The sequence below is a fragment of the Gigantopelta aegis genome, chromosome 15 (assembly GCF_016097555.1).
Source record: "Gigantopelta aegis isolate Gae_Host chromosome 15, Gae_host_genome, whole genome shotgun sequence".
NCBI lineage: Eukaryota > Metazoa > Mollusca > Gastropoda > Neomphalida > Peltospiridae > Gigantopelta > Gigantopelta aegis.
Genome location: NC_054713.1, coordinates 19,439,590 through 19,463,787, shown reverse-complemented (window position 1 = coordinate 19,463,787; position 24,198 = coordinate 19,439,590). Strand labels below are relative to the sequence as shown.

General features: G+C 40.0%; 1 protein-coding gene across 2 annotated transcripts; it reads left to right on the top strand.

Moving 5' to 3' along the window:
- The first annotated feature begins 191 nt into the window (after positions 1 to 191).
- Positions 192 to 23,457, top strand: LOC121390089. 2 transcript variants are annotated; one of them, XM_041521805.1, is made up of 9 exons: positions 192 to 443; positions 3,954 to 6,080; positions 7,539 to 8,021; positions 9,238 to 9,388; positions 11,289 to 11,407; positions 14,992 to 15,126; positions 17,011 to 17,104; positions 18,318 to 18,391; positions 18,850 to 23,457. In XM_041521805.1, the coding sequence occupies exons 1-9, from the start codon at positions 341 to 343 to the stop codon at positions 22,050 to 22,052; spliced, it is 6,489 nt and encodes a 2,162-aa protein (XP_041377739.1). In that variant the 5' UTR covers positions 192 to 340; the 3' UTR covers positions 22,053 to 23,457. The 2 variants fall into 2 exon arrangements, with proteins under 2 accessions (XP_041377739.1, XP_041377740.1); XM_041521806.1 differs by lacking the exon at positions 3,954 to 6,080 and having other exon boundaries at positions 216 to 443.
- Positions 23,458 to 24,198: the final 741 nt, after the last annotated feature.

Sequence of the window (24,198 nt, the reverse complement as noted above, 5' to 3'; positions counted from 1 at the left end):
ATGTGAAAAGTGTAACAGGTACAAAAACAAAACTTGACGTCATTGAATTTAACATTACGTCATAGACAGTGCTTTTGGAGGGATCGTTGCAACTATGATGTTTATTAAGACTGCCCACAAACTATTCCTACCATTTCATTGCATGTTTGATTTCAGATTGTGGGTAACCTAACACACCGTGGATTCCCTTTAACATAAGCAAAATACCACAAAACAAAAGCTAAATAGGTGAAACAAAAATAATAAATGACGTCATGTGCGTGACGTCATTAATGTACCATGCAGCCGTTATGATGGAATATGGTGTTGATATTTTTCAACCTATGGGATCGTTGCGACTATGCTTATTAAGAGTTCCCACGAACTTCTTATGACTTTATGTATATTGGGATCGATGGTTCTTTTGAACGATTTGTCTTGCAAGGCACAAGACGTTCCATCACGTAAGTTAAAAGAGCATAATCATGAGTTACCAAACGTCTTCTTGATCACACAAATTTTCGTATATGTACTGACTACAATAAAAATAGGCTACATATTATTTCTGCAAAAGTGTCCAACCGGCACAAGCTGCTTATGATATTCTGGCGTGGGTGGTGTGGGGGAATTTTATGCACGGGGCACATTAAGGCAATACTTTTCTTAACCACACAAAGAATCACACTATGTCCATCCACACTAGGGGAATTTATATAATGTCATGGTGTGCAGAGGATCCTGGCCTTGACACACTATAAATTTGTCCATCTCGACCCCACGCTCCCAACCTGGCTATGCCAGTAAGCCTAACCATATTTGTAAGCCAGGTGCCAATAGCTAGGTGTCAAGAGCTATAATTCCTACATATACTCAGTGGCTGATCCAGAAAATCCAGGGATGGGGTGGGGGTGTGGGGTGGGGGGGCATGACATATGGCCGAAGGCCACAAACGTTCCCGAAGGGATACCTCCGATTATTAAAAATTAAAATTAAAATGCATTTAGGGGGCCGGGCCCCTGCGGTCTCCCTTACATCCGTCACTATATACTGGAATAATAGTCTTTGGAAAAAGCCCCCCACTTTTTTCGGCAGTTTTTATTTCGGGACTTTAAAATGTCTTATAATGCTAATACGGAAACCTGACGATAGAACAACCATAAAAATGAGCCCCCCTCCCCCCACACTTTGAAAATCCGTCCTACGGGCCTGATTATTTTGTAGTTCCGAGTGCCACTTGTAGCCTATACTATTAGTACGTCGATGTTAAAGGACAGCTCTTTTGACAATTTATTGTTTCAAAACCACTATGTTTTGTTCTAGTATGCCATTGGTATTTCCTATGTTGCATATTATAATTGCATGATATATACGTTACATATAATGATTATTAAACGAGCGCTGATCATGTATGGGATTTATAAAACAAAATTCTTTGATAGTGTTATGTGTCGAAAATGTGTATGTTGTAGACACTGCGTCATGTTTGAAATGGTTAATGGTCAATGGTTTGACGTAGACAAAATCTCATAGCGTTTGTATATGATCTTGAAAGACGCAGGATCTGGTTCATTTTGTGGTCTTCCCCTGGTTGGTTCTCAGGGCCTGATATTTGTATTAATTGTATGTAGGAGGGTTTTTTTTCCTTCTTTTCTGTTGCTTCATTTTCACTTTGTCTTACGCCTATACAATATTACTATTAATTATTACAATGAATTAATATTTATACACATTGTGCATAAAGCAAAGACATTAAATTCTACCAGCAATAACATATTGTAATAACTAGTTTGATCACTGACAAAAAGGTTATACATATTCATTTACCTTGTCAATCTAATTAAAATTAGCTCCACTGGTTAATTACTTTTACCTGTGGATCTAACAGCACCCCGTTGGAGCTCATGTCCAGTTGACCTTTCATTCGACCAATCAAAACCTTATTTGCAAAATCATGCCAGTGATTTGAAGAGAATTTGAAAACATTCGGGATTATGCCGAGTGTATACGGAATGATTCGGGTGAATTACGAAGTGTGCCGGAAACTAATTTCAATATAAAATTTTATATAAAATTCGTTTCAAGACGAAAAAAAATCCCCGTGTTGGTATAACCACAAAATCTGTTTATACTAGTATACAATCCAGAGTTTATTACTGCACTTTCCCCCCTGTTTTTTAATGTTGAAATAAACCAACAAGTTAGCCTATTGCATACATAGTCTTGCCCGATATTTTTAGAATTTGTATGCTCCCGAATAACGCTATAAAAGGCAAAGTGTAATTGGTGTTAGATCTACTGGTAGACCCAGTAGAGCTAATTTTAATCAGATTGTTCACCTTGTCTTACGTCTCTACAATGTGAACAATGCCTTGGCCATGAAGTAATATTTAATAATATAAGAACATTTACCTGCTATATCAATAGACCTATAGTCCTTCCCACGGAGAACGCTTTTTTTCTTCCATACTTCGCATTTCACATCAAATTATTTATTTCTGAACCGATTGTTTTCTAAATTGTACACAAGAATAGTGGTGTTTTTTGTTTTTTTTAATTATTATTTTTGTTGTAAATTTCCAAAACACTTTTAATCTGGTTCTTACGTCAAACCAAACAGAAACTATTTACATTTTTTTTTTCTAGGATAGGACGGACTACAGTAATTTAATTTATCTATACGGAATGAAAACCCCTTAAAAATGTTTTTAATTTAAAAAAAAAAAAATTATTTTATTTTATGTCATTAGTTGCTGCTTCTAATAATGTTGTTTTTTGGGTTGTTTGCCATTCTAACCTTCGCAGGATAAAGCCGGTATTTTAAGACAGTAACCAGTTATTACACACACACACACACACACATATATATATATAATGGTGTTTTTAGAAATGATGTAATTTGATTATTCAAAACATCACGACTTAAACTGACAATAATTTTGCTAAAAAACCGACTCGCGGTGCACAATTTTTCAGCTATACTATACATGATCTAAAATACTCGAATTAGCATACACTAAAAGGGCACAGTAATATAGGATTTTATCCAGCAAGACAAGAATGACCCTTATAAATCAAAAGGAAATCTTTAAAATGATTTTTGTCAGAGAAACCTATGAAAATGAATTGTATAATAGAGTCGAATTATATACCACTAGAATTGTCCTTCGTTAGTGCAAGTCGCACCCTGTGAACGCAGATGCTGGCTTGGGTCGTAGTTTGCTATCAAGCCGTTAAACATTTATTTAACAAACGTTAAATTACACAATGATGACCACGGGCACTGGATGGAATGTCACAGATCTGCTTCCGGCAAAATCCACCTGGTAAGCACATGTCAATAGAAAAACATCTTTCTTATCAACGTTTTGTATCTTGTAACATAATTATATGTACGTATTTATCCTGTAATCACTATATATATATATATATGGAAAAAATATGCATACAAAACCCTCTGTATATTTGGTAAGTGATATCTGGGTTTCTCAAAATGATCGTAGAATTAGAAAAAAGTAGGAATGAATATCAATGTATCCCGGGATAATGAATAATCGAATAATGAAAATGCATCTCGACATTTATTATTCGAGCTATTTATTATTAGTGCATGCAATTATAATTTATTGGATTTGTTTGGTGTATATATAGACCCAATTTTTCAGTTTTGTGCAAATTATATTTTTAATAAAGCTTTACAATTTAATATTACAACCATTAGTAAATTTTATTAACTATGCAAATAAGCGAAACTCAAGTGCTATTTAAAATTTATTTTATATGTTTTTCGATTTAAAAAAATAATAAGCGAAAAAAAGAGAGTAATTACACTCAAAACGAATAAGCCGAACCAGTAATTTCTATCAGATTAAACAAATCAATTCTAAATTCCCGTGTTATTATTATTATTATTTATAAGTTTTATTGTTTCAAACTGGAATGCCTATGTTATTGTTCTCTGTTTCTGTTTCTTGTAGTATCGCAAGCACACGATGCAAGTGACGACAGGGTGAATGCAAAGAATGTACAAGCTCCAAGTATAGTCCACGTTGACGTCGTGCCCAGTGTAGATGCTAATAACGTAGAAAGTGGGGATGATTCCGTAGTCAAGAACAGTGCACCTGGTGATACTAAATTGTCTCAAACATCCAGTCTTGTTACTAACGAGGCATTGTCTGAAGTACATACAAAATTAAAGCGTGTGGGAAACATTGCAATTCCTTCCAAGTCATTCAGTGACCTGTATTATAAAGCGGTTGGCAGTATGTTGGATGAAGTGGCGAAAACGAAAACTTCGAAACATTCAGAAAAGAGTTCCACGGAACCACCAGAGGTTCATGTATCAACTGAAGTCGAGGGGAATAAAGGGAAAATAGAAAAACTTCGCTCCATGGAAAATAATGATCATGTTCATATTGATAATTCTGTAAATATTAAGGTACTAAATGGTAATAGTGGTAATTCAGAGTTTACTCATCAACCTAATCATGAAGAAGAAGACAAAGGGAATCAGGGGCTAGGGACAGACACAGATCAAATTGCAGGAGACTCTCTTAGCAATGTCAGAGCTGCCAAAGAATTGCATACTCATGTGTTAAGTGATAGTTCAAAACATTCTGATGATGAATACAATTATGAAAAAGCAAATGATGATCCGTGGCAATTTGTGGGTCATCACAAACCAGTTTCTGATTTAGTGAACAGTGATTCGCCCGATGGCGTCCAGCATGATATTAATCCTGCTGAGATAAAGGGTGAAATGACTGCACTTGAAAAACAAATGGAAAGGATCGAACATCATTCAAAGCTTATAGAATCAATTAAAAAAGCTGCTAAGACCAGACAATTGAAAAAAAAAATAATTAAGAAGACGCAACAAATTTTGAACACTAAGGCAAAAGTTGAAGCCATCCATTTGATACACCGAGAGAAAATCAAACAATTAGTTGAGGACTTAAAGACGGAGGAAATACGGTTGGAAAATAAGCTTTTACAAGCAGCCAGTACAGATATGAAAAATCTGCTTACTGCAAATGATGATCTTTCATCGAAAAAAAAGGGAACTGAAGAATTGAATTGGACAACGAAAACGGTTGAGAAATCCAATAAAACATCTGGTGAAAAACCCAAGGTAGTTGAAAACGTAAAAACGGATAAAATAAAGTCGGTAGACAGTAATTCTACGGCTAAGAGTAATTCTACGGCTAAGGGCAATTCTACAACTGTCAAAAACAATTTGCATACTTCAGATAAGGTTAACAATTCTTCTGCTAAAGGCAATTCTACAACTGTCAAAAACAATTTGCATACTTCAGATAAGGTTAACAATTCTTCTGCTAAGGGCAATTCTACAACTGTCAAAAACAATTTGCATACTTCAGATAAGGTTAACAATTCTTCATCAACTAAGACGGAAATCAAAGTCAATTCGACAACAAAGAGCATATATGAGAAATCCAACGACTTAGTAGCCAAAGACAAAAGCAAAGTTGTAGCTGAAAACTCTACGACGGAAAATATAATGTTGAAAACCAGTGTTTCAGATATCGAAAGAAAAGAGAGGATAAAGCAGATACTTGCTTTGAGAAAGGCAGGTTTCCCGAAAGCCATCAGTGATAAAACAATTAAAACAACCAAAGAATCCAAAGTGATTTTCGTGGATTCAAGGGTAGACGACAATTTTGAAAATAAAAACAATGACAATCTCAACGATCTGCTTGCTTCAGACGAACCTTCTTTTCTTCTTTCAAATGATGACGACGAAGATGATGATGATGATTATGGCATGGAAAAGGATCAAGCCAAATCTGACAGAATGACTGATTTAGTAAATCAAATCAAGACGCAGAGTCTGAACGAGGTGACCAAACATTCGCTTGAACACGCCGAACTGGCGCTGCAAATGGCCAATTGTCTGGCCCAGCAGAAACTCTGTGAATTGGAACCCATCTGGGAATCATGGGGCGCATGGGAACCCTGCTCCGTCACGTGTGGAAAAGGTGGATACCATATTCAAAAACGCGTCTGCAAAAGAAAGGCAATAAGAGATTGCAGTGGAAATGATATTCAAATCGAAGAATGTCATGGCAATCCGCCTTGCACAGGTATTTTAACCCACATTAAAAAATCAAAGAATGTCATGGCAATCCGCCTTGCACAGGTATTTTAATCCACATTTAAAAAAGGAGAAGAAGAAAAAAAAAGTCTAAAATTTTGAACTTTTTAATGCAGTATCTATTTTGTTTGTCATTTTTTGTGTCTTTAGCAAAACTGACCCATAACCTCTCCTATTGCCCATTGTCTGTCCCTCATACTTCTCTAACACTGTAGGCAATTGTAGGAAGTTTACGTCCATGGAAATATTATTGTATTGGAAATATTTTCAACCGATTCGGTTGATTTATATTTGTTTGAATGTTGTTGATTTTTTTTTTTTTAAAGTTGTCAGCTTTATTAAGTAGCTTTAACATAGAAGACGTGCGTTGGATATCTGCATCATGCGTAGTGATGGGAATCGGTTTGAATTTCATCATCGTTCAACATTCGATTACACAATCGGTTTGAGTTATATGAACTTAAGAAGCATTTGAATTATAAGAACATGTACCTATCAGCACGTTCACGGGAATCTAGACCCAACAAATGGCCTATTTTATCTGTAATAACTACTTAATGTCTCTTTTGTTTATGTATGTATGTATACATGAACCCAACCCAGACATAAACACATGATGCCCCTCAATTTTATCGTCTAAACTGGAAGAACAATTACAGTGAACATTGCCCCACACAATCAATTATGGATGTTTATGATCGATCGTCACAGTGATAGAAGAACCAGATCGATTAATTTTCGATTATAATCGATCACTGGAACATCACTAATGATATGCAAGAAAATCGTAACTTAATAGAGCTACTTCATTCAATTATTCAAAATACACACACACACACACACAGAGAGAGAGAGAGAGAGAGAGAGAGAGAGAGAGAGAGAGAGAGAGAGAGAGAGTGTGTGTGTGTGTGTGTGTGTGTGTGTGTTTTGCTGTTACGATTATGCTTTGCAGTACTGTGATAATGAATTTCAATATTACGTTAATGTTAATGCTATTACCACTGCTACTTCTAATGTTAATATTAATGCTAATGCTAATGCTAATAGCCTAATGCTACTATCACTGCCAATGCCGATGCTAATGCTAATGTTGATGCTAATGCCAGTGCTTCGTTGATCACGAAGCGATCTTAGCGCTAAGATCATCTTCAGTACATTAGGTAATTATGCACTTAAGCAGGGCCGTAGCTGGGGGGGGGGGGGGGGAATCAGGAAAGCATTATAGAAACTTAAAGAAAATTCTCTTCTTAACTGTTTAAGGAGTTTTAGACTATTAACTACCCCGTTTACCCCAACCCCCCCCCCCCCCCAACAAAAAATCCTAGCTACGGTCCTGTTAAGGTGATCTTATCGCTAAGGTCGCTTTGTGGAATGGAGCCCAGAAATCGAAGACTACGGTTATAAAGATATTTACATTTTTAAAAATACTGGTTTATCTATTCTCCAGCATCCTGGTTGCTGTGGGAAGCCTGGACTACGTGTTCAACCAGCTGTAACGTAGGAGTCGAATACAGAGGTCGCACGTGCATCACTTCGGACCCTAGAGACGTCTGCCCAGGCCAGAGTTTGGAAATCAGACACTGTAACCGAGGAGCGTGTCCGCGGAAGAAGCTCGCTGTCGTCGTGGCCTCGGACGCCGTCGCGCTCACCAGACGCAGACAAAGCCATCGGCACCGTCCTCTGGTAGTGCACCACAGGGTGGTGAGCGGGCCGAGGGCGGTGTCTGGGTACAGGCGGGAGGAGGCGGGCGGCGCCCGGTGGACGAGCTGGCGCACGTGGAGCGAATGCAGCACCACGTGCGACATGGGCATGAGGATCCGGGACAGGTCGTGCATGTTCAACGAGCGCCCCCAACCGGAGGACAACTGTCTCGGGTCAGCCAGCGACAGGAAGAACTGCAGCATGGAGTCGTGCGACATGATATCAGAAGGTTTGTAACAGATCGGATAGAAACGGAGCTTTTATTCACACAAACATTAACTCCGCGCCCCGTCTCCCCCCCCCCCCCAAAAAAAAAAGCACAAAAAACAACAACAACCCAACAACAAAAAAACAACAACCCCCCCAAAAAACACAAAAAAAAAACAACAACCCAAAACCCACCCAAAAAACAACAACAACAAAAGCAATAAAAACAAAAGCAAAAAACCCCCAATACAAAACAAAAACCAACAGAAAATTAAACCCCAATAAAAACCTAAGAACAAGAAACAAATAAACCGCCATTCCCCCCAAAAAACAACAACAAACCAACAAAAACAAAACAACAACCCCCCCCCCCCCCCCCCCCCCCCCCAAAAAAAAAAACCAAACAAGCAATAAACAAAATGATAGAGAGTTTAATATCCTATTTATTACCCATAATCGATCTTTTAATTTATATCACTCAACTCACTGGGTTGACGTTCCTGTACATAATGTGTAGTGCGCCAATCGATGACGTCGAAGTGTTATGTCCCACTTGGCGTTCTAGTATCACTTTGATATGTACCAAAATATGTTTAACCTTATGTGTAATAAAAAAAAAAAAATCCTTGCTACTAATGGAAACATGTAGCAGGCAGGTTTTCTCTCTAAGACTATTAAAATAAACCTTTTGTTTAACAACACCACTAGAGCACATTGATTTATTAATCATCGGCTATTGGATGTCAAACATATGGTCATTTGATACAGTAATAGAGAGAAAAGCCGCTACATTTTTCCATCAATAGCAAGAGATCTTTTATATGCACCATCCCACAGACAGGATAGCACATACCACAGTCTTTGATATACCAGTCGTGGTGCACTGGCTGGAACGACAAATAACCCGATGAGCCACCGACGAGGATCGATCAAAAACCGACCACGCATCAGGCATGCGCTTTACCATTGGGCTATTTCTCGTTCCAGCCAGTGCTCCACAACTGGTGTAACAAAGGCCGTGGTATGTACTATCCTGTCTGTGGGGATAGTACATATAAAAGATCCCTTGCTGCTAATCGAAAAGAGTAGCCCATGAAGTGGCGACAACGGGTTTCCTCTCTCAATATATGTGTGGTCCTTAACCATATGTCAGACGCCATATAACCGTAAATAAAACGTGTTGATGCGTCGTTAAATAAAACATTTCTTTCTTCTTCTGTTTTTTAACTTTATTCCAGAGACGAGGACTCAGCAGATCCCGGAAGTGGTTGTGGAGGAAGGTCACGTGGCGGAGATCAAGTGCGACTACGTGTTCAGCCTGTACCCGACAGACGTCTACTGGATGACCCCCCACCACCGCCGCATCACCCACCACACTTCGGGCGACAGGTGGTCTGGCTTTTGCTAAAATTATTGTCACATAATTAATTAGTAGTAGTAGTATATAAATCTCAACTCCAAAACCATAATTACCATAATCAAAATTCGTATCTCTGCACAAAGCAGTTGAAGAGATGTTTTGATAAAGTCGTGACTGTAAAGGCTCATGTGTGGGTGCGGCGCAATCGTGCGGTGTAGCTAAAAAACAGAAGGAATACATTAGTTTCAATCAGAGCTTCTGGACAGAAAAAGAAAGAAATGTTTTATTTAATGACACACTCAACACATTTTATTTACGGTTATATGGCGTCAAACACAGACATTGAGGGATGAAACCTGCTATCGCCACTCCATAGGCTATTCGTTTCGATTAGCAGCAAGGGATCTTTTATATGCACCATCCCACAGACAGGGTAGTACATACCACGGCCTTTGATATACCAGTCGGTGTGCACTGGTTGGAACGAGAAATAGCCCAATGGGCCCACCGACGGGGATAGATCCCAGACCGACCGCGCATCGAGCGAGCGCTTTACCACTGGGCTAAGTCACGCTCCAGACTGGATGCGTGCAAAGGGTGCGTCTTCAAAACGCAGAGGCGGATCTAAGGGGGGGGGGGGGGGCGGCAGGGGCCCGGGCTCCCCTAAATTTTGCGACAGTTATAATTTTTATTATATATTAATTTTTATTATTTTACGATCTCCCTTCAAACCTCCCCCAAAGTTCCCTTGGCATTCCGCCTCATGTCATTGCCCCCCCCCCCCCCCCCATGATTTTCTGGAGCCACCAGATTATGTTTATATGAGCCTTAAATCTGAACTACAGTAAAAATTCACATCTCAGCGCAACACAGAGTTAGAGAGATATTTTGATATCAGTGTGCTTTGATAATTAAGGTTGTAGGTTTTTGGTGTTGTTACGCCAGACACAAATATAGTAGTGTCAGAAGCCAGTATCAACCACCTGCCTTAAGTCCAGCATATACCTAGCAACATGATTATCCCCTCGACTCTTAGCGTCAACCAGTGTTAGCAAGGCGCGAAGGTCGCGTCTAATCTGCTGTACGGTTAGAACTGAGGTTTAATAACGCTGACAACACCGTCACACCGACTCGGTGTTTATCGTTAAAACAACTCACTTTTTTTTGTTGACATTTTAAAATAGTTTCTTTTATTTTAACTTACTTTGTTTTTTAACCATTACATTACAAATTACATGCAACATAAAATCATAAATTTTAGTAAATGTGTTTTTGGTCGTTCTAGTGTTTGTATTAGCTCTAAATGCATTTATACGAAACTAAATTTCAGGAACTACGGTCAGTGACTTTAATGGCGGCATGTTGGTCGTTGAACCATTAAAGGGACATTCCTGAGTTTGCTGCATTGTAAGACGTTTCTGACTAATAAAATATTTCTATGATTAAACTTCCATATTAAATATATTTTCTTGTTTAGAATATCAGTGTCTGTATATTCAATGTGTTTCTGGTCGTCTTAATATCTGTAAGAAGCCCAAAGTGGATTGCATCGTCAAATAATTTCGTACGTACGAAACAAATATTTTAAGAAATAAAATGAAATTTAACCTTACAAACATTAGAACGATCAGAAACACATTTTAATACACAGTCATTAATATTTTATAGAGAAAAATATATTTGATATGTAATTTCAATCGTTAAAACGTCTCTGTTAGTCAGTAACCTGTATAAAAAAAAAAAAAAAAAAAAAAAATGCAGCAAACTCAGGAATGCCCCTTTAATGCCAGTATAATATGTGTAGATATGTGTGCTATGTACGTTTGTTTTCGTTACCTTTCATTCGGTTGATGTAAATGTCGTAACGAGATCTTGCTGCGCGTGTTTATCGTTTGCATGCTTTAATCAAAGTTTATTTGTTCTCTAAAGGTACAACATCTACGGCACGATTCTGCAAATAGGCGACGCACAGGATTATGATCGCGGTATTTACAGCTGTGTGCTCGTTAGACCAAACAAGAAGTCGGTCGTAATCAGGACAAAGCTAGGTAAACAACTGGAAGCCTCAGTTTCGCATCTGTAAAGGAAAACTGTAATGCAACAGTTTTATTTTAAATATACTACTCAAAAGAATTTAAGGGTCAGACGATATTTTCGACATTATTTTCTGAATGTCAATTATATTAGCTAGACCATAATGTCACGCATGGTATTGTTCCATTTTGACGAAAGTGGGTCTAAGCAACCCATAAATGAATTAAAATCCACTGTCATTGACACTGTCGACTAGTTCTAATGGCGAAAACATGCTTACATTTGCACGTAAATTAGGGCGAAAGCGAAAGGTCTGCTAAGTGCCCATAACTTGCTTTTTCACAAAGCGCTTCATTTGCACGCTTTGCATGTGTATTCCATGTTCCCAATGCTGAATTTCTGTATAATTGGAGCTTGCGTTCGTGTACGGTGCACACTCCAAATTCGACAATGGTACGACGTCAACTGACTATCGAAGATCGAGGAAGGGCTATTGCTTGGCTTCAGGGTGGCAATACGCAAAGAAATGTTGCTCTGAGACTTGGTGTCAGTCAGAGTGTCGTTGGCCGAGTGTGGCAACGGTACCAAGCAACGAATTCTGTTCGAAATCGTCCACGTTCGGGAAGACCCCGAAGCACTACAAATAGAGAGGACCGCTACATCACCAATATGGCTCTACGTCAACGCACAACCACTGCACGCCGATTACGTGACAATCTGCGGATTGCGACTGGAAATCGAGTGTCTGATCAAACCATACGCAATCGTCTGAGAGCCAATAATCTACGCTGCCGTCGCCAGGCTGTTCGACCACCACTCCTACCACGACACAGAACGGCCAGACGTCACTGGTGCACACTTCATCTGCGGTGGCAACGTGTTCAGTGGGGTCGAGTGATGTTCACTGATGAGTCCAGGTTTAGTCTCCAGTTCAACGACGGTCGGGTTCGTGTCTACAGACGTCCTGGGGAGCACTTCGCTGACGTTAACGTTAGACAACGTCACCGGTTCGGTGGTGGCAGTGTCATGGTGTGGGGCGGCATCTCTATCCACCACAGGACTCCCCTCTATGTGGTGGATGGCAATCTGAATGGAATCCGCTATCTGAATGAGATTTTCCGGCCGTTGGTTCTCCCAGGCCTTCAACAGATTGGCGGCGGGGCAGTTCTGCAGGATGACAATGCCAGACCCCACCGCGCCAGGGTGGTAACGGACTTTCTCAGACAACAAGGTATCGCCAGGATGGATTGGCCAGCATATTCGCCTGACTTGGCCCCAATAGAGCACGCCTGGGACGAATTAGGCAGGAGAGTTCGGGATAACCATGCCCCTCCGGCCAACCTTCATGATCTGGGTCAACTTCTTATGGCAGAGTGGCAGGCCATTCCCAAAGAGTTCTTCAGACGTCTGATCAACAGCATGAGGCAACGATGTGTCGAGTGTATTTGCGCCAGGGGTGGATTCACACACTATTAAACGAATGTTCTAATGTGTAAAATCCATGTTTGACAACCTTCAACTTTGACAGCATGTCATGTGACTTTCTTGTATACAGTGACGTTTATTTGTGTTTTTTTTGTAAATATGGAACAATAAATTAAATTTTTGGTGTAATTTACATCATCAATCTAATACACTCTGAAACTTATTTGGTTATACATTTTTGACCCTTAAATTCTTTTGAGTAGTATATATAGTATAAAATCAATACAGCTCTACTGTTTTGACTTTAATCTCAAAGTTTTTTTAATTACCAATAGAAACGTACAAGCCGCATCACTAGCATCATTTAGTTTTCAGTTTAAAGTGTTGTTGGTTTTTAGTGGTGGTGGTGGTGGTGGTGGTGGTGGGGGGGGGGGGGGGTGGTTAATGATACCGCTAGAACACATTGATTAATCAATTATTGTCTATTGGATGTCAAACAATTAGTAATTTCCACATGTAGTTTTCACAAGAAATCCGCAACATTTTTGCATTAGTAGCAACGAATCTTTTATAAAAAAAATTCCAAAGTTTGTTTTTGTTTAACGGCTCCACTAGAGCACACTGATTAATTAATCATCAGCTGTTGGATGTCAAACATTTGGTAATTCTGACTCATAGTCTTCAGAGGAAACCCAGTACATTTTTTCATTAGCAACAAGGGATCTTTTATATGTACTTTCCCACAGACAGGAAACCACATACCACGACCTTTAACCAGTTGTGGTGCACTGGTTGGAATGGGAAAAAAAACCCAGCCAGTGGATCCATCCTGCAACGCAAGCACCTCAGGTGAGTGCTCAACCGACTGAGCTAAATCACCCCATAAAGTTTTCCAAAGACAGAATGCCACATACCACAGCCTTTGGTATTCCACTCGTGGGACACTGGTTGGGACTTGCGGGGGTGGGGGGGGGGGGGGGGGGGGGGGACAAGGAGTTCACCGAGAGGGTTCAAACCAAGCATCTTGGACGTGTGCTCCACCGACAGAGTTATCTCCCGTCCATGAATCGAACAATGACGCTTCGTTGAAAACAAAACGTAGATGATATCTATTTTTTTAAAATATTTTTTATAAAAAAGCTTTGCTTTACATTGAAGCTTTAAGACTGTGTAAAATGTATATCTGCTTATAAAACTTGACTGTTAAAAGGTTGCTTTGTTTAATAACACCACTAGAGCGCATTCATTTACTAATCATCGACTATTGGATCTTAAGCACTTTGTAATTTTTTAAATATAGTTTTAGAGAGGAAACCCGCTATATTTTTCTATTAGTAGCAAGGGATCTTTTGTATGCACCATCCCATACATAGGATTGCACATACCACGGGCTTTGATACACCAGTCGTGGTGCACTGGCAAGTACGAGAAATAGCCCAATTGGCCCACCGACGAGGATCGATCCTAGACTGACCGCGTATCAGGCGAGCGCTTTACCACTGGGCTACGTCCCGACCCAAAAACTAGACTGAATCCAGACTCGAATCTCTAATTACACATGCTTGGCGTTGCCATGGCGTTAAAGTCTCAGACTCTATCACAGTCTTGGGTCTTCACTCTTAAAAACGTATAATCACTTGGCATGATGGCATTCGTCCATAAAATGTCACGCTGTTACACAAAAGCTATCCATTCATTTAGCCTGTCCAACGCAGTTATGTTAATTCCCATCTAACATATAAGTTACCTCCCCTCCCACCCCATCTAAAGGCTCATGCAGACTGGATGTGGCGCGCACGTGCTGTTCAGGTTAAAAAAAATTAATAATAATAATAAAAAATCGAAATACATTGGCTTCAATCGGAGCCTCTAGACTGGATGCGTGCGCCAGTCGCAATGAAATAATCGTATGTGGTGCAGATATCCACATACGCATGAGACACAATAGTCTGACCGCACGCACGTGCCGCATCCAGTATATAATAGCCTTAATATTTTATTCTCTGGATTTACCAGTGACGCCAGTTAAATAATGTCAGAAATCTCGAAAAATCATCAAATGTAATGTATGTGGTGCCATGTAAGAAGGTCCAGTATCAGAGGATGCTCGGACTAGACAAAGCAGCAGCAGCAGCAGTGTGGGCTCTGACCTGCTAAACTTTGTTTATTTTAGATGTGATAACGTGCCGAATCAGGGAGTGTGCTAACGGAGGGACGTGCGAAGAAATGGTTGACCCGACTTTCTTCAACCGACGACAGTACCAGTGTATGTGTCCACCTGACTTCTTTGGCAGTTTCTGTACCGAAGGTTTGCAACAAGTAGCTTCACTTACTGCATGCGTCTTCCCCAGACTCTCATTTAAATGATGTTTGTAAATGGAATAACCAATCCCTGTATGTCTTATGTCTATTGTTTTATATGCCAGTGCGTACTGACAGGGTCGTACGTAGCCTAAAATAGAGGGTGTGTGGGGTATGTATATATAAAAAGAGAAAACACCTGAGCCCGTCTTTAATTTAAATAATGTTTGTGATTGGAATAAGTAATCCCTGTATGTCTTATGTCTTTTGTCTTATGTGCCCATGGATACTGACAGGGCCGTACGTAGCCTAACATAGAGGTGTGTGTGTGTGGGGGGGGGGGGGGGGGTATATATCTTTTATATATACATGTACATATATAAAGAGAAAAAACACCCGAGCCCGTCCTTATAAAACTTTGGAGTCTAGACTGAAATTTCTAATGACGTCACGTGTATGACAATATGTATGGCTTTGCCATACTGCTACAGTATAGGACTCTGTTAGTCTTGAGTATAGACTCTAAACGTTTTATAAAAGCACAAAAGCCAGGATTCATAGTAACATAGGGTCTTATCCAACTAGACAAAAAGGGCACTTTTTGTACCCTATTGCAGGCAGGAATGGGGTTATTTCTTAGAGGGGTGGACACAGCGAAGGTTCGTCTTAAAAGGACTGACGCTTCCTGCGTCAGTTTTGCCAGATTTCTGTTTTGACCGTGGTTAAAATATTTTCCCAAATGCCCATGTCCTTTTATAGCCTTATCTGCCGCATCCTCATCCTTTACCTTGCAAGTAGGTGACGGGTGCATATAGCCATACAGTTGTTGCAAATGTATTCATCCTTTGCTTGGCTGATTCGCCCGTGATGTCACAACCTAGAAGCATTTTTATTGGTTGATCTGACTCCCTTTAAAATTAACTTCCTCTCTGATGGTACTTAATATAAAGAAAATATATACCGGTGTATCGTTACAGCGGTATCAGTAACAACAAAAGCCACGTCAATAGCTGCAGCAATATCAACAGCTACTGCAGACACCATGTGGCGTCGTGGTTAGTCCATCGGTCTACAGGCTGGTAGGTACTGGGTTTGGATCCCAGTCGTGGCATGGGATTTTTAATCCAGATACCGACTCCAAACCCTGAGTGAGTGCTCCGCAAGGCTCAATGGGTAGGTGTAAACCACTTGCACCGACCAGTGATCCATAACTGGTTCAACAAAGGCCATGGTTTGTGCTATCCTGCCTGTGGGAAGCGCAAATAAAAGATCCCTTGCTACTAATTGGAAAGAGTAGCCCATGAAGTGGCAACAACGGGTTTCCTCTCAAAATCTGTGTGGTCCTTAACCATATGGCTGACGCCATATAACCGTAAAAAAATGTGTTGAGTGCGTCGTTAAATAAAACATTTCTTTCTGTAATAGTGATAGAATCCCTTTAGGGTCACTTGGTCTAAAATAGACAGATCATAAGATGTAACCCCCATGTCATACAGCTCATTTTCATCAATACAACGGGGTCACGTGAATAACTTAGCATACATTTTAAATAACTATCTACTAGTACAACTGTGGTATGTCTATGTCCCAAGTTCTTGGAAAAGCAAGAACTATACCGCCGACCCAGCCTTAACCTTTTTGCTAACCTCCTCTCCCTCCCCCCCCCCCCCCTACTTTCATTTTGACTTAATATAACAAAAGGAAAATGAATTTGGAAACAACAAAAATGTTATATTTTGAATTGTAATTTGGGAAAACATTGGTCCATAAATAAAAAAGAGCAATATTTGTTAACTTATTCTTAAAGAGTGTATAATAGATAGACATCCGAATCATGAATTAATAGAAAGAACTTCGAAGTTTGTCATGAATAAATGTTGAACTTTTGTAGAGGAAGGCTTCAAGCATTTCTACGTGGCTGTGGTTGTGTGTGTGGTGGTGGCGGCCATCTTAGGAATGTTACTCTGTTACTATCTCCACAGAAGGTAAATACCATTTAAACGGACGTTATGAGGGTGGCAGTGATCTGATTTGATTTTCTGGTTTTACATGAATGAATGAATGTTAAACGACACCCCAGTACGAAAAAATTTACATCGGCTGTTGGGTGTCAAACGGATGTACACGAAGGCATTTGTCAGATTTGGACCCGACCGCTAAATCTATGATGGTGAGGACCAGATAGATAAACATCCTAACCAGTTACACATTTAACTAGCAATGGCATTCAGAGATCCAGGGCCAAATTCACAAAACGTTTTTTTTTTTTAATTTTGGGGTGGTGTGGGGGTGGAAGGGAGGATTATTGTTTAATATGGGTACAGTGATTGCTACTTAGTATATGATTTTGGACTAAAATATTGGCAAATCCCTTCCGACCTCTAGAATGTGTCATCCCAAATGTCTTATCGGGTCACTGCTGCAGTACTTTTAGAAATGTTTAATAAGAACAAAACATTCAGTGTTCACCACAATTTGGCGACGGAGCCAATAATTAAATATAAGGTTAAAGTCTTAGTTTTTGTTCAGTTTTTCCTTTTTCTTTTTCTTCTTCTTTTCTTCTTATTTCACTGTCTATCTTTTTTACAGGTACGATTTCTAAATGGGTATATTTTAAAGCGTTAACCACTGTGTTTAATAACTATAATATAAGTTTCACAATCTCTTTGCCTTGTGTCTATTACGAATATAATTACATACACGAAACAGGCGCCTGTGGAAATACATTCGATTTTGCAGGCAAGTGCTCAACGTTCAGGTTCTGTGGTATTTGTGACCAGCCTGGGTGGTGTCCTGGTTAAGCCATCCGAATTAAAGGTGCAGACCCTAGTTTTAGCCCGTGAAAACTGACATTAGGTTTGGTTAATCTACAAACCAATAACACATGTGGATAAATCGAAACAAAAGTCTGTGATGGTTAAACGTGTAAATACCTTAAAATAGACTAGATCTTGGCTCGATAACCATTACTTGTTCAGAGATACGTTCGTTTTTAGAATTATAAAAGATGAATTTTGGGATGTTAAAAAAGAAAAAAGAAAAAGAGCCACCAAAACACTTCGGATGTACGAATAGGGATAATCTAAACAATAAAATATATATAACGAAAATAAATAAAAATGAAGTGAAATGAAGTGGTATTTATTTGTGTAATAAAATGAATTAATTTTCTTTTTTCTTTTTCTTTGTTTGCTGCAGAGCCCTATTAGCAAGACGGAAAATGCAAGATGAATACAAAATGTTCGATTCATTTGTCCAAAACGCACGAAAAGGTATACGGATTACTACTGTTGAAGGTTATGTCATTGTAACTAAAATGTTAACAATTCTAGATACCTAATGAAAAATAGTTTAAAGGTAGGGGTACGAGCAGACTCCATACCTTTAAGAGGCGGGATATTTTCCAGTGGTAAAGCGCCCACCAAGTGCAGCCAGTCTATGATTGATCTTTGTCAATGGACCCATTGAACTATTTCTCGTTCCAGCCAATGATCCACGGCAGGTGTAACAAAGGCTGTGGTATGTATTATCCTGTCTGTGGGTTGATGCCTAAACAAATCCCTTGCTGCTAATCGAAAAACAGTAGCCCATATAGTGGCAGAAGTGGGTTTTCTCTGATTATCATATGGTACTTAACCATATGTCTGATGCCATATTACCATAGAATAAAAATTAGTTGGGCATGTCATTAAATAGTTAAAAAATTCTTTCTTTCTTTCCATTATTTTAGGTGACCAGAAACCACCAGACGACGATGACAGCAGCAAATTCAGCAGAAGAATGAGTCGAGGAAGCATCATACCTGGTCAGTACGAATCCCTGGTGGACCTACACGACTATGAGCACCACCACACCGATGATGAATCCCAGACTGATACAGAAGGCGTGTACAATGGTCCCAAAAAGGTGCCAAGTCGGTATTCGACACAGTCCTATCGTAGTACCATACAACCTCCGTCGCAACCCAGCACGCTGTCCGATGTTAGTAGCCATAAACCCGTGGATAGACTAAGCAATTCGTCGCAAGCTTGGACTATGGGACCGGGTTCCCAAAGCAGCAGGTCCTCCGCGTCATTGCCATTGTCCAAGACAGCATCCCTGCCAGCCAGACCAATGAGTTTTCCGTCGCAGAGTAGCATTTCTGGCACTAAATCGTATCGCCCAACTGACGTGGAAAGTCTGGGCTCGATATCTAATCACCCAACTGATATAGAAAGTCTGGATACAGAACCAAGCATCAGGTCTTCAAGATTTACACAGCCAGTCATAAAACAGGCGCCAGTCATAAGACGGGAGCCAGTCGTAAAACAGGCGCCAGTTATAAGACGGGAGCCAGTCATAAGACGGGAGCCAATCATTAGAAGGTCCGCACCACCTAGTTTAGTGCCAAGTGTCAAGTCCATGGTCGAAGTTAATGACCACAGATACAGTTCAAGCACATCAGTTATGGATGGTCCTAGGAGGATACCGGATGATGATGATGATTCCATGGTGTCTGTTACTGAACATCATTACCCCGCAAGTGCAGCAAGCAGCGTGTCTTCTGTTGGGTTCAGAGAGCCCAGCTTACATCAAGTTCTGGCGTATAATGCAGGTCCTAATATAAAAAGCATAGCACAGCAATCGGACTATCCGTATGGTGACATAATATCCGTAAAGCCATTATCTGAGCCCAATCAACTGTCAGAGAAGCAACCGTCAGAGAAGCAGTTGTCTGAGATTATGACCTCTGATAAAAGTAGTTTAATCAGAAGGCCACTTAGTATGAAATCGGTAGGTCAGATGGCTAGTTTTTGTTCAATGGTAAGTCGTCCGACCAGACAGGTGCCTAGTTCATCGTCCATAGGTCAGCCCTCTTTAAAAACTGATATAGCAGACTCGAATAGAGAGTTAGTTTCTTTAATTGAGAAAATGCCTAGTGTTGAAACCAAAGTTTCAATTACCTCTGGTGCATATTCTAACATCGAGGAACATCCCTTTCAAGCAGTGTACAAGGAACGTCGTATAAGAACTAACACAACGTTAAAACCAAACACTTGCAAACCTGTTACTGTTATCCAGGTCCACTCACTGACAAATATGTCCTGCGATGTTGAAAGAAGCAAATCGGTTACATTCCATCAGACCCAGCCAGGGACAAATGTTTGCTATGCAGCAGAACGTGCTTTTCAATACAACCAAAACAATCATATGTTGCCTCCACAAGAGCTGTCAGTTTCGAACAACGCTACAGAAGTCGCACCAGACGATGATGAAAATGTTAGTCTGAAAAGTGTAACGGAGTTGGCATCCAGGCTGAGCGTGGAAATGGAAGACCCTGATCGTGCGCTGGAGGAATGTGTAACGGAGTTGGTAACAAAGTGTAGAAGTTGCAGTTCCACCGAGGACGATCCCGCCCTGTTCCTCAACAAAAATCTGAAGATGGTTTTAAAGAAGCTGCATTCGGTGATTTCAGGGGAGGAATCATTAGGTAGGAATACTGCTTCTTCGACCTCTACGCCAGAGCCAGCTGATCCGAGAGAAGAATCACAAAGACATAGCAGACGTATCCAAAATATTGAAAACACTAATGGCAAAGAGGTAGATCGAGATGCTCGTATTAGTTTGGCAGATGGCGAGGGTAACTACAATGACTGGTATGACGCACGTGTAGCTGATCAATCTAACAACCGTGATGTCACTGACGTGTCAGAAGATGATCGCTCTGATTCTTCTGCTGGGGATGATCAGGAGTTTTTGAATAATGGTGGCTTGTACAACACTAGATTCAATGTGGTCGCGTCCAAAGCAGCTGTCGGAACCGCATCACATCATACCAAGGATGAGCATAGAAATCCAGACTGCTTGCAAGTGCAGCAGCAACACAAGGAACCACTTCTTTGCGGGAGCCAAAGTGTTGGAAGTATTGACTCGAATTCAGAGTTTTATTTCAAAGAGCTGCAGGAACAAGACCCTATGTTACTTGCAGCCAAGCGGACTATCAGCACTCCCGTTAAATGCTTCCAGAAAGTTCTGGACGGAGGTACGGAACAGGACAGTGAGACATGTATTTCTAAGAATGAGGAGCCATCTTCGCAAGTGGTCAGGTGTGGAGCATACAACACAGTCGGACAGTTGGCAGGATTTGAATGGGCAGGTGCTAAAGATGACTTTAGCCGCCAGAATGCTTCCTTCCGTTGTATACAGATGGCGGAGGACAGTTCTCCCTTCCAACAAACCTTAAAGGAAAATTCTTCCGTAAAGCCCAAGGTTACTAGTCCCATTTATAGAAAACGTTATTTTGTTGTAAGTGATACCGACAGCATAGTCGCTTCTCGACCAGAAGAACTTCGTACGAATATTGAGAGAAAGAATTTTGTAGATCTAAAGTGTTTACGTTACAGACAGACGGTAGATGAACAGTCAATTGCCGACCATGGGCAGTATACAAGCAAACTAGGTCCGAACTCTAACACACGGCGGCATCACAGTGACAAGTCCATAGAAGCTGGTTTGGAGAATAAGAAACAGTCCCGGTTGCTAGAATCCCCCACCACCGGCCGCCTGTATGACTCGCAGTCGATAAGTAGTGGGCAACTTGCAGACGAGAGTGGCTTTCTTTCCCAAGATCACCACAGTCTCGATCTGTCCCATAACTGTTCTTTTTACTTGCCTAACGCAAGTAATAATGCCGATACCCAACAAAATAACGACCACAGAAATGCTGTGTCAAATGAAGTGCCGAGGCCTCAACAACGAGATGAACGCGAAAAGGGGGACCAAGACTCCACAGATCTGGAATCGGAGGATCAAGATTCCAGTTGTTCTGACCAAGAAAGCGAGTCTTCCAGTGATGTTAATGACTGCGTGTCTACTTCAGACAATAATCTATCATGGGACGATTCTTGTTTCGCTGATTTAAAGAAGCCAAAACTTGAATTTTCATTCAGGTAGCAATAAGATTCGAATTTCCATGGAGGTTACGCCAAGACTGGGACTGGAACGTGGAATTTTCACCAACTGTGTGAAAGTCACGTCAGAACTCGAAGATCCATACAGGTTAACCTAACACTGGAATTTCCACGAGGGTTAAGCCATGATCCCAACTAGTTATTTTCCAGAATGCATTAAAACAAACGAACCATAGTTGAAAGCAAGGTGACCTCTAGTCACTGTCACCTCCAGAGCTTTGTTCAGAATAATATGGTAGTAAACAAACAGACAGACAGACAGACAGACAGACAGGCGACTTTCCTTCAAGTTCCAATAGATTCAAAAATAAATGAAAGGAAACGAAATAACTATTTTTAAAATTATAGGAATGAATAGTCTGTCAGTCATTGTTAGTCATTGAGATAACCTCACGAAAAACCACGTTTTTGTTGAACGGCAAAAGCCACTTGGTAGTAGCGGTGGGTTCTTTCTGTCATTTTCTTAATTACTGTAGTAATGACAATGACGCCACCCACTGATTAAATGCCTGTTTTGATGACGTTAACCAAACAGTCCTTTCTAGTACATGTACAATTATATAACATTGACATGAATTATTAAAGAAGCAGTTGTAAATATATTCTTTCGAAATGAATCTGACATTTGTTATATAGAAATATAAAGGTAATATTGCTTGAGTCATTTTGTATAATGAGTATGCGAATAAAAGCACAGTTCCAAAAACGAATTTGGTAAATGAATGCGTTTTCGATATGAGTTTTATCAGTACTGAAGATTTCATCTGTTACATCTGTTTTCAGATGTTAACTAATTTTACCACTTTACCATTTATACAGCTTAGTTATTATATCAATTCATAAAGTTCCAGATTATTACTATTATTTATTTACTTATTTTGTATTTATTTTTAAATGTTGAGCTAAAACATTTTGTTTACTTACAATTACGTTTTTTGATGAAAATATATTTTAAGACAGAGCATTCGGCATATAATGTACAACAACTTTCTTTCTAGATTTAGAAGAATAAGATAAACGGTTTTGAAAATGAATCCAATGGTAAAGAATTTGTAGTAATATTGGGGGAATATTTGGAATATTAAATATTTTATAGACTAACATGGTTTTGAGAATGTTTATTTGTTAATTTGCTATCTTTTCAACTGCCATTTTTGTTACTGTGGCAACCCTATAATGTAATTATTATTATAAATTAATCATTTTATACCGAGTGTATTGTACATAATGTATAAAGCAACGGTTTGTTCCTATTTTAACACCTGTTATTCAGTTCATAACAGTGTTGTTTTGATGTACCATTATTTCTGGTCATTTATGTGTAATTCTACATTGTATCATGCACTGGAAATAAAAATGATGTCTTGGTCTTACTAAAGGTCAAAACATTTCGATCTTCAATTTTAAATGTATGCAATGCAGAGTCCAGTGGCGTAGTGTGGGCGGGGCCACCGGGCGCAAAATTCTGGACTGGTGGAAGGAACTCGGGGGTGTGCTAACGTTCCACTGGTTAGGGGGGCGCAATACTTGCCTTGCCCCGGGCGCTGGCAACCCACGCTACGCCACTAGCAGAGTCGAATGTGCATCTCGCAAAACAGTAGTCAATTCCATTAACCCTCTACCTAGTGACTCCCGATGAGACCCTTTACTGAGTAATACATCCTTCTTGCACCGATGTTCAATATTAAATGTATTCAATCTCGTTATTGGATAGTTCTAACTCTCTGCTATGGATATCTCTTGAGAGTAGCCAGTAAGGCCTGGTTTTCATAAAATGTGTATCACGTCACCGATCTACGCAATTCAAAGAAAATGGTCATAGAAACACAGTCACAGACGGTCTGCGTTGTATCGGCGAGTTGATACACACTTTATGGAAACCAGGTCTTACTGCCTCTCGAAAGTTCAACTTTCCAGATCACGTCACAAGGTGTCTGCCGTGATCTGCATCGAGCTGTGATCGTTGCTTATTTTATGGAAACCAGGCTTAGATGTGGTCCTGTGTTTACAAAGACACGTTTTCGTATTTTTGTGGAGGAGGCAGTTGCCCTTTTGACACACACACACACACACACACACACACACACACACACACACATACACACACACACACGCACACCTCCCCCGTA